The sequence below is a fragment of the Oncorhynchus masou genome, unplaced genomic scaffold (genome assembly GCF_036934945.1).
Source record: "Oncorhynchus masou masou isolate Uvic2021 unplaced genomic scaffold, UVic_Omas_1.1 unplaced_scaffold_1813, whole genome shotgun sequence".
Lineage (NCBI taxonomy): Eukaryota > Metazoa > Chordata > Actinopteri > Salmoniformes > Salmonidae > Oncorhynchus > Oncorhynchus masou.
In genome coordinates this window covers 15,761-27,848 of record NW_027008330.1, presented here as the reverse complement: position 1 = coordinate 27,848, position 12,088 = coordinate 15,761, and the positions used below count along the sequence as shown (strand labels likewise).

Sequence of the window (12,088 nt, the reverse complement as noted above, 5' to 3'; positions counted from 1 at the left end):
TTACCCATCTACTGACAGTACCCCATAATGACAGTGAAACTTGTTTAGATTCGTTTTTTTTTGCTAATGTGTTAAAAATGAAATGCAGAAATCTCTTCTACATAAGTATTCACACACCTTTGCTGTGACACTTCATAATGAGCTCCACTTTCCTTTGATCATCCATGATGCTACAACTTGATTGGAGTCGACCTGTTGCCAATTTCAATTTTTAGACGTGATTTAGAGAGAAACACTGGACTATATAAGGTCCCACAGTTGGCAGTGTAACTACCAGGAAGTCTAAGGGAACCGTCTGTAAGTCAGAATTCTGAGGCATATACCTTTGGTCATGTAGCGTATGTGGACACCTGCTTGTCGAACATCTCATTTCAAAATCATGGGCATTAATATGGAGTTAGCCCCCCCCATTCAGCCACAAGCATTACTGAGGTCAGGCACAGATGTTGGCTAATTAGGCCAGACTTGCAGTCGGCGTGCTAATTCATCCCAAAGGTGTTCAATGGGGTTGAGGTCAGGGCTCTGCAAGCTAGTCAAGTTCTACACCGATCTGTACAAACCATTTCTGTATGGACCTCTCTTTGTGCACGGGTGCATTGTCATGCTGAAACTGAAAAGGGCCTTACCCAAACTGTTGCCACAAAGTTAGAAGCACAGAATATTCTAGAATGTCATTGTGTGCTGTAGCGTTACAATTTCCCTTCACTGGAACTAAGGGGCCTAACCCAAACCATGAAAAACAGCCCCCAAACCATTATTCCTCCTCAACCAAACTTCACAGTTGGCAATATGCATTCGGGCTGGTAGCGTTCTCCTGGCATCCGCCAAACCCAGATTTGGCCGTTGGACTGCCAGATGGTGAAGCGTGATTCATCACTCCAGAGAACGCCTGTCCAGTGGTGAGTTTTACACCATTCCAGCCAATGCTTGACATTGAGCATGGTGTTCTTGTGTGTGGCTGCTCGGTCAAAGAAAACCCATCGATTTTATACATCTGTCAGCAACAGGGTGTGGCTGAAAAATACAGATCCACACATGTTTAGGGGTTTACACATACCTTTGTGTATATGTATCTGGGTAAGGGTATAAAACATGTTTAGGGGTTTACTCATACCTTTGTGTATATGTATCTGGGGAAGGGTATAAAACATGTTTAGGGGTTTACACATACCTTTGTGTATATGTAGTGTATCTGGGGAAGGGTATAAAACATGTTTTAGGGGTTTACTCATACCTTTGTGTATATGTAGTGTATCTGGGGAAGGGTATAAAACATGTTTTAGGGGTTTACACATACCTTTGTGTAAATGTAGTGTATCTGGGGAAGGGTATAAAACATGTTTTAGGGGTTTACACATACCTTTGTGTATATGTAGTGTATCTGGGGAAGGGTATAAAACATGTTTTAGGGGTTTACACATACCTTTGTGTATATGTAGTGTATCTGGGGAAGGGTATAAAACATGTTTTAGGGGTTTACTCATACCTTTGTGTATATGTAGTGTATCTGGGGAAGGGTATAAAACATGTTTTAGGGGTTTACACATACCTTTGTGTATATGTAGTGTATCTGGGGAAGGGTATAAAACATGTTTTACGGTGTTGAAAATTTGTGGACAGTGGACTCCATCATTGAGAAAATATGGAACTACCCAGACCCTGCCTAGAGCTGGCCGTCTGACCAAACTGAGCAACTGGGCAAGGACATTGATCAGGGAGATGACCGACGACCACTCTGACAGAACTACCGAGTTCCTTGGCTGAGATGGGAGAACCTTCCAGAAGGACAACAGTCTCTTCATCAATCTGGGCTTTATGGTAGAGTGGTCAGATGGAAGCCACTCCCGAGAAAGAGGCACGTGAAAGAATCTGAGATTGTAAGGAAAAAGATTCCTCTGGTCTTATAGGACACAACTTCAACTCCTTAATGTATAGTGCTATGTCTAGAGAAAGACAGGCACAGCTCATCACCCATCGACACGGACTATTTGCAATGACTCCATTTTTACGCTGCTGCTACTCTGTTTACTACATAGTCACTTCACCTTTACCTAGTCACTTCCTGTGCCCCCGCACATTGACTTTGGTACCCCTGTATATAGCATATTGACTACATATGTATACAGCCTCCACATTGACTTTGTACTGGTACCCCCTGTATATAGCCTCCACATTGTCTCAGTACCGGTATCCCCTGTATATAGTCTCCACATTGACTCTGTACTGGTACCCCCTGTATACAGCCTCCACATTGACTTTGTACTGGTACCCCCTGTATATAGTCTCCACATTGACTCTGTACCGGTACCCCCCTGTATATAGCCTCCACATTGACTCTGTACTGGTATCCCCTGTATACAGCCTCCACATTGACTCTGTACTGGTATCCCCTGTATATAGCCTTGTTACTGTTATTTTATTGTTGCTATTTAATTGTTTATTTTTTCCATTTTCTTCTATTTTTCATTTGTATATATACATTTTTTTTTACTTCAGTTTATTTAGTAAATACTTTTCACTTATTTGTTAAAACCACATTGTTGATTAGGGGCTTGTCAGTAAGCATTTCACTGTAAGGTCTACTACACTTGTACTCGGCGCATGTGACAAATAACATTTGATTTGATCTAACACCATCCCTACTGTGAAGCATAGTGCTGGCAGCATCATGCTATGGGGATGCTTTTCAGCGGGAGGGACTGGGAGACTGGTAAGGATAGAGGAAACAATGAATGGAGCCAAATACAGGCAAATCCTTGATGAGAACCTGCTTCAGAGTGCAGATGACCTTACATGCTGACCGCGCAAGTTGATTTTGTCCCCACACACCAGATGCGAGCAGGACATGCAGGTTGAAGTATCAAAATTAACTCTGAACCAATTACATTAAGCAAACATTTATGGCAATTTAGCTAGCTTGCTGTTGCTAGCTAATTTGTCCTGGGATAGAAACATTCGGTTGTTATTTTACCTGAAATGCACAAGGTCCTCTACTCTGACCACAGATAAAAGGGTAAACTGAGTTAGTTTCTAGGTATCTCTCCTCCTTCCGTCTTCTTCTTCTTTGGACTTTATATGGTGGTTGGCAACCAACTTTGAGGTGCATTACCACCACCAACTGGACTGGAGTGTGGACCTCAGTTCATCTTTCAATCACCCACATAGGTATATGCTCCTAAAAACCAATGGGTATATATTCTCCTAAAAACCAATGGGTATATATGCTCCTAAAAACCAATGGGTATATGCTCCTAAAAACCAATGGGTATGTGCTCCTAAAAACCAATGAGGAGATGAGAGGCGGGACTTGCAGCGCATCAAAGCGTCAAAAATGGAACCAAGATCTATTTCAGAGCCTGGCTACGCAGACGCTCGTTGACGCGTGTGAGCAGTGTGGGTGCAATGATTGAATAACATGTACGTGTACATTTATTTTGCAGCGCGTGCGACACAAGCGGTGTGGTCAGCAGCATACAGCCTCAGCAATGCGGGAATGGCTTCAGAACAAGAATGTGAAAGTCCTTGAGTGGCCCAGCCAAAGCTTCAATGAATCCCATTGAAAATCTGTGGGAAGACTTCAAGATTTGCTGTTCACCATTGCTCCCCATCTACCTTAACAGGGCTTGAAAAAATCTGCAAAACCAGATGTGCAAAGCTGATACAGACATACCCAAAGCTGTAATCGCCGCCAAAGGTGCCTCTACAAAGTACAGACTCAGGGGTGTGAATACTTATGTAAGTTAGGTTTTTGTATTTCATTTTAAATACATTTGCAAATATTTCTAAAAACATGTTTTCACTTAGTCATTATGGGGTAATGTGTGTAGATGGGTTAGAAAAAAATGAGTGTAATCCATTTTGAAGTCAGGCTGTAACACAACAACATGTGGGCGAAGTCAAGGGGTATGAATACTTTCTGAATTGACTGTATGGTGATATGAGAGTACACTGTATATGGTGATATGAGGGCAAATGCACTGTATATGGTGATATGAGAGGACACTGTATATGGTGATATGAGAGTACACTGTATATGGTGATATGAGAGGACACTGTATATGGTGATATGAGAGGACACTGTGTATGGTGATATGAGAGGACACTGTTTATGGTGATATGAGAGGACACTGTTTATGGTGATATGAGAGGACACTGTGTATGGTGATATGAGAGGACACTGTATATGGTGATATGAGAGGACACTGTGTATGGTGATATGAGAGGACACTGTGTATGGTGATATGAGAGGACACTGTGTATGGTGATATGAGAGGACACTGTGTATGGTGATATGAGAGGACACTGTATATGGTGATATGAGAGGACACTGTATATGGTGATATGAGAGGACACTGTATATGACATGAATAGGTCCATGTGTAAAAATAAATAAAACAATGTAAGTCTAGCCCGAGGCATTTATGTTTTGTTTCTGAGAACAGATATTGCTGGGAAAAGAGACTCACTGCACTGGTTTTATGAAAACATTTAGCTTCTGTTTGTGAAAATACCTCAATGGGAAAAGATGTCCATCTGAATCATGCTATACCAGTCGGTCACTACCATGACAAAAAAGTTGGCTCAGGCAGTAACGTTTGTCATTAAACAACCTCGGATAACGGGACTGTAGCTAGATTTCCATCCAATTGACGACATTTTCATGCGAATATTCTGAAATCCGCATAAAGAAAATATGCCCGTTTCCACCACCGGATTTGTTGCAGATTTTTTTCTTTTAAAGTGCATGATGACGTGGGGCACACAGTGTACTTTTTCGCTTACATTTGCATACACCCTGTAAAAAAATCCCAAATTCCGTGTGTTAAATGGGTTTCCTCTGTTTTCAACTCTACCGATAGTTTTGTCACAAAAACACCTTGCGTTAAATAGCAAATGTGGCTACTCTGGTCTTGACACGTGCGATCTAGCCAACAACTGGCAGATACAGTGCAGGTAGACTGGTCTACACGATGAGATTATTATATATAAAAGCCATTTGTATTTGTCAAACCGCACAGCAGTTGCATCGATAATCATATCACCAGAATCAGACCCTCGATATTAACTGGAAAGGCGCATCAAGCTCACCATGTACTTTCATCATAATTTTATCTGTCGCCTAATAAACTGCATGGTTTCCTGAGTCGTAGTGGGAGGACCACACACCATATCATCACGTGACTCCAAACTTACTTCGATATGATGGTTATTATATTAATATTTGGGCATGGAAGCGTTTTTCACTGCCATTTATCGCATCATTAATTTTACCGATCAAAAAGATCCCACGATGTCGAACTAACAAATTGTCGGCACTTCCTGTTTCCATCACAGCTGTCGTGATTTTCCTTTATACGGTATGGCTTTACTCGCATAAAAACTGGATGGAAACCTGGTTAATGTCTTTGATCTTGAGGGAAAAAAAAAAACTAGCAAGTAAATGGCCATTATCATAGATGTTTTGACTATCGACAGATCTCGGTTTAGACAAGGAAGTTGCGTTTTCCGGGTTTCGGTAACTTTTTTTTATTTTTTTTTTTATGTAGCAACGTGACGTCAATATATCCCGACGGCAGAGACAGCTGATGCAAAACTTACTCCTGCTTTGTCGGCTACATGATTTCAGCTACTCTATTATAGTTAAATAGAAAACGTATCATTGTTGAAATACTGAACGTAAACATGTTGCTGCATGGTAGACTATCAGAATTATGTATTTTTCTACAGGCTATGTTTGTTTTAGCGTGCTGTTTCAGCGATATAGAATCGGGGCCTATCGCGACGAGTGGATCTGTTCAACCAAACGGGGATCGTTTTAAACTCGAGGGTCGGGCAATCGTTCCTGGAGTGAAAACACAAGACTGGATTTCATCAGCCCGAGTCACGGTAGAGGGTGAAGAGTATATAGGCTTTATGAGGTAAGACTTGAGGCTTGAACGAAAAAACAACAACTAATAGTTACAGCTGTCGGATTGTTGTGCAAGTTAAGGGCTAACACTAGCCGGGGCCCTATGTTGTGGTCACTACTAGCAACCAGCCTCGATGTTGCTAGATTCGTTTTTTTTGTGGTACTTTTTTACCACAATTTCGTGATATCCAATTGGTAGTTAGTCTTGTCCCATCGTTAGTTTGTAGTTGACAGCTAGCAACGACGTTAGCGGTGTCATCATCTCAGTCTATTTGCAGTCTGGTTTATCAAATGCCTGATAATTGAAATGAAGAATAACTAATTGAGACTATGCTGAGTGTCCAACTTTTTCATGTGGTAAATTTCAAGTTCCACAGTGCGTTGTCAAGGGGTTGAAGTAAATATTGTTTGCTAGTTAATTAGCACACACACACTTTGTTAGTTCCCACTCTGGCCAAGGGCCCAATTTGCCAAGGACTCCAACACCTGTTATAATGCTAGATCAAACTGAACATGGCTGTTACTGTATAATGTTCATTGATTCCTTAGTAAATCTCTAACCTGCAACTTAGAATTTCTCAATCCTCTCTGTCTCTCTGCAGAACTGATGGCAGCTTTGTCGTCAATGATGTTCCCTCGGGATCTTACGTTGTGGAAGTAATCTCACCTGGATACAAATTTGAAGCAGTCCGTGTAGACATCACATCTAAAGGAAAAATGAGGTATAGTTGTTTTGTTCAGGGTGTGAGAGTCGTTGAGGGAGGAACAAAACCGCATTCTTTTGTACTGTATCAGCATAACTTCATTAGAGGTCGACCGATTATGATTTTTCGACGCAGATGCTGATTATTGGAGGACCAAAAAAAGCCAAGACCGATTAATCGGCCGTTTTATTTATTTATTTGTAATAATGACAATTACAACAATACTGAATGAACACTTATTTTAACTTCATATAAAACATGAATAAAATCAATTTAGCCTCAAATAAATAATGAAACATGTTCAATTTGGTTTAAAGTGTTGGAGAAGACAGTGAAAGTGCAATATGTGCTATGTAAGAAAGCTAACGTTTCAGTTCCTTGCTCAGAACATGAGAACATATGAAAGCTGGTGGTTCCTTTTAACATGAGTCTTCAATATTCCAAGGTAAGAAGTGTTAGGTTGTAGTTATTATAGGAATATTGCTCTCTATACCATTTGTATTTCATTAATCTTTGACTATTGCATAGGAACTATAGTATTGCCAGTGTAACAGTATAGCTTCCGTCCCTCTCCTCGCTCCTACCTGGGCTCGAACCAGGAACACAACAACAGCCACCCTTGAAGCAGTGTTACCCAACGCTCCACAAAACCGCGGAACTTGCAGAGCAAGGGGAACAACCACTCCAAGTCTCAGAGCCAGTGACGTTTGAAACGCTATTAGCGCACACCCCGCTAACTAGCTCGCTATTTCACATCGGTTACACGAGCCTAATCTCGGAAGTTGTTAGGCTTGAAGTCATAAACAGCTGCTGGCAAATGCACGAAAGTGCTGTTTGAATGAATGCTTACGAGCCTGCTGCTGCCTACCATTGCTCAAATCATAGACTTAGTTATAACATGATAACACACAGAAATACGAGCCTTAGTTTCCGGGTTCGACCATATTAATGACCTATCATCTTGAAAACAAGACTTTTATTCTTTCAGTGAAATACAGAACCGTATTTTATCTAACTGGTGGCATCCATATGTCTAAATATTCCTGTTACATTGCACAACCTTCAATGTTATGTCATAATTACGTAAAATTCTGGCAAATTAGGCGGCCCAAACTGTTGCATATACACTGACTCTGCGTGCAATGAACGCAAGAGAAGTGACACAATTTCACCTGGTTAATATTGCCTGCTAACCTGAATTTCTTTTAGCTAAATATGCAGGTTTAAAAATATACACTTCTGTGTATTGATTTTAAGAAAGGCATTGATGTTCATGGTTAGGTACACATTGGAGCAACGATACGCACCGCATCAATTATATGCAACGCAGGACACGCTAGATAAACTAGTCATATCATCAACCGTGTGTAGTTAACTAGTTATTATGATTGATTGATTGTTTTTTATAAGATAAGTTTAATGCCAGCTAGCAACTTACCTTGGCTTACTGCATTCACGTAACAGGCAGGCTCCTCGTGGAGTGCATTGAGAGGCAGGTGGTTGGTGTTGAAGTTAACCGTAAGGTTGCAAGATTGAATCCCCCGAGCAGGTAAAAATCTGTCGTTCTGCACCTGAACAAGGCAGTTAACCCACCGTTCCCAGGCCGTCGTTGAAACTAAGAATGTTCTTAACTGACTTGTTAAATAAAGGTGTAAAAAAAACGGCCAAGTCGGTGTCCAAAAATACCGATTTCCGATTGTTATGAAAACTTGAAATCGGCCCTAATTAATCGGCCATTCCGATTAATCGGTAGACCTCTAATCTTCATTCATGATCTTCCACATGTATTGTCCACATACTTGGGGCCCGGTTTCCCATTGACAGTATGAGACTAGTCTTATTCTGTGTCTGGGAGAAGTGCCCTTGATGTCTTGCCTCTTTGCCAGGCTCATAGCTAGTGTACATGGTAGGGAAGAAGACAACTTGATGTCTAAGCTGTGGTTGACTTAACAGGGCCCGCCTGGTGAACTTCATCAAGACGTCTGAGGTGATCCGGCAGCCGTACCCGCTCCAGCTGAGGTCCTCTGGGCCACACACCTACTTCATGAAGAGAGAGACCTGGGGGTGGACTGACTTCCTCATGAATCCCATGGTGAGATGATCAGATGCGAATGATGCATAGAATAGTGTTTACTGTGTCCCTTGGCACATATTATGAAAGAGGGCCATGCTGTGTCATCAGATTCTAAGTAAATGTGAAGTTGCCGCTTTGTGATTGGAGGAGAGTCCTACTGTGGTAATAGTGTAGTATTACTGTATTGTAATTGCTTTACTGTCCCATGCAAAGGTATCATACCGGTCCTTCAACACACATGCCTCCCTAACAGGTGTCGTTTAACTAGTGCCTTTTTTCACATGGTGTTTGTACTAGTGAGTAATAGAATAAAAGGTCTAGCCAATATCAGAAAATAATATGTGATGCCCTCTGCTGTTTAACATTTGACTGTCGTCAAGGCAAAGGATGGCTACTTTGAAGAATCTCAAATAGAAAATATATTTAGATTTGTTTAACACTTTTTTTTTTGTTTACTATGTCATCCCATTTGTGTTATTTCATAGCTTTGTCTTCACTATTATTCTACAATGTAGAAAATAGTCAAAATAATGGAAAATCCCTGGAATGAGTGGTACTGTGTAATATACATGACCGTTCAAAAGTTTGGGGTCACTTGTTTTTGAAAGAAACGCATATAGATACTCAACTAGTCTAAAGAAGGCCAGTTTTATTGCTTCTTTAATTAGTACAAACGGTTTTCAGCTGATCATTTCTAATGATCAATTAGCCTTTTAAAATTATAAACTTGGAATAGCTAACACAATGTGCCATTGGAACACAGGAGTGATGGTTGCTGATAATGGGCCTCTGTACGCCTATGTTGATATTCCATAAAAAAATCTGCCGTTTCCAGCTACAATAGTCATTTACGACATTAACAATGTCTACACTGTATTTCTGATCAATTCTATGTTATTTTAATGGACAAAAAAAATGTGCTTTATTTTCAAAAACAGTGACATTTCTGAGTGACCCCAAGTGTGTGTGTGTGTGTGTGTGTGTGTGTGTGTGTATTTTTTTACTCTGCATTGTTAGGAAAGGGCCCGTAGGTAAGCCGTTCACTGTTAGTCCACACCTGTTGTTTACGAAGCGTGTGATGTATTTGATTTAATGCGTGTCTGATTCCCCAGGTCCTGATGATGGTCCTTCCTCTGCTCATTATCGTCCTGCTCCCTAAGGTTGTCAACACCAACGACCCTGACATGAGAAAGGTAAACCTGTACTCTGACACATCTCTACTCACCTGTTGGGAATTGTCTGCCATCCAGTACATTCAGTGTTGATACATTTTAGATAAACTTGCTCATCTAAATGTGTATTTCATAGTAAGGGAACTCTCCTCATCCACCACCAATGTGAAGCACCTACATCATGTGTTTGTGCTGTCTTGCCAACTCTCATTGTCATACCATAGCAGAAACAGATCTGAGAACAGGCTAGGTCACACCAGTGTGATACTAACTAATCGTGTGTGTTTATTCACTCTACCTTCCCAGGAAATGGAGCAGTCAATGAACATGCTGAACCCCAACCCTGAGCTACCTGACGTGTCTGAGTTCATGACCAAGCTGTTCTCCGGCTCCAAGAGCTCCAGCAGCAAGGCTGTAGGTAGCAGCAAGGCTAGTGGCCGCCCAGCAGTCAAGAGGAGGTAGTACCAGAACATTACATGTACCCCCGGGCCTGAGGAACCACTCTTAACTAGTCATACCATGGAAATAATAGCATTTTTAAAGAGCTTTTTCATTTGTACAGTTGTTTTTTGAGAGGGGTCTTTCATTGTGGTCTGAAATACAAGTCTGGCTGTCTGATTGTAAGTGGAATGACTGAGGATATGAGAACGCTTGAGGTTAAAAAAAAAAAAAAAAAAACATTTTTGCACTGCGCTGTTGAAACCCATTTTACTCTTCATTTGATGTTTTGCATTGTACCTGTGAGTGACTTTGTTATGCCTGCTTGGTTCCTTCATATACTCCTTGTTGTTTAACCCTTGTCTCCTTGGCTAAATGGGATAACAGTCTCTAACAACCCTTGGGTGTGTGTACTACTTTACTGAGGCACCATACATGTATGTTAGTTCTAATTCTTCAACTACTTGAATGAGAGAATGCATTCATATTCAGAGGTTTTATTGAATTTTTTTTAGTTAGGGCCGAGGTCAGGGTATTCAACTCTGACCCTACGAGGTCCGTAGCCTGCTAGTTTTCGGTCCTATCTGATAATTAATTGCACCCACCTGGTGTCCCAGGTCTAAACCAGTCCCTGATTAGAGGAGAGATATATTATTATTATTTTGAAGCAGTGGAACTGGCTTCGAGGTCCAGAGTTGAATGAGGGGTCTAAGTAATACAGCTGTGAATGGACTGTAAAATGGATAGAATTTTAATGATCAAGAATGAAAAAAATACTTATTTAAATACCAAGGTGAAATAAAATGTAAATGGTGAACCTGTCTCGTTATCAGTTGTGTTCTGTGGATCGTGTATTCCTTGGGGAGGGAACATGAAATAATTGAACCGAATGTCCAACGTTTCGACGGACAAGCGGCCTTCATCAGGGTATAATGACACACTGCGGGCTGACCAGTTTATATAGTGTCAAAGGACACACCCACACAGGTGTTTGTAGTCATGGCGGGGTGTGGCCTGATATCATTGGTTCATTCTCAGATGAAAAAAAATAACATACCAAAAACTTGAATGGATAGCATCTGATCATAGATACAATTTGGCTCCATAAGCCTACAAACATTTACAATGAAACGCAAAATCACAAAGATCACAAGAATGGCTTCTGATCAAAGTCTACATTGAGATTGAAGGGAGCATGGGTATCTAAATTAAAAGATCCAGGCAACCCCCCCCCCTCCTAGGGATGGTGACATGGTCAATGCCGTTACAACATTGGGGTGAACGCGAGTGGTTTGGTTCCAACTCGTGGGCCACCACTGGATAAGTCATGTTTTTGCACCTACTGGTGCTACAATGCACCGATATTTGTACTTTTAATTCACACTTTGTTCCACCCACATTTTTACCACAAGGACAATTTTATAAGGTAAATAATGATAACACCTTTTAATTGGGATCTGTTTCCCTGTGTGTGGGTGTTTTGAAAGATCTACATATATAAGTGCCATTGCATTGAGCACAGCCATTACACTTGTAGTTTACATCCAGTAGGGGGCGCAAATAGACGTTGTGCAGGGATACCTTAGGGTGGTAAATCAGAGTTTACCAATTGATCTCTGAGATTTCTGCCCCGCAAAAATATGACCAGGGGATGGTCCGAAAACACATTTCCAATACTGTCATCGGATCTTAGAATGTGCCAATGTTTGTGAACGATTCCCTTAATTTGTTCAGAGCACTTTGAATAGCGGGTAGACAGAATGCTTATTTTTGTGACACTCCTTGAAAAAGA

General features: G+C 41.0%; 1 protein-coding gene across 1 annotated transcript; it reads left to right on the top strand.

Moving 5' to 3' along the window:
* Positions 1–5,577: 5,577 nt before the first annotated feature.
* LOC135532320 (endoplasmic reticulum membrane protein complex subunit 7-like) lies at positions 5,578–11,113 on the top strand. The gene is made up of 5 exons (XM_064959889.1): positions 5,578–5,918; positions 6,511–6,630; positions 8,566–8,704; positions 9,799–9,879; positions 10,165–11,113. Exons 1-5 carry the CDS (start codon positions 5,683–5,685, stop codon positions 10,318–10,320), a joined length of 732 nt encoding a protein of 243 aa, XP_064815961.1. The 5' UTR covers positions 5,578–5,682; the 3' UTR covers positions 10,321–11,113.
* Positions 11,114–12,088: the final 975 nt, after the last annotated feature.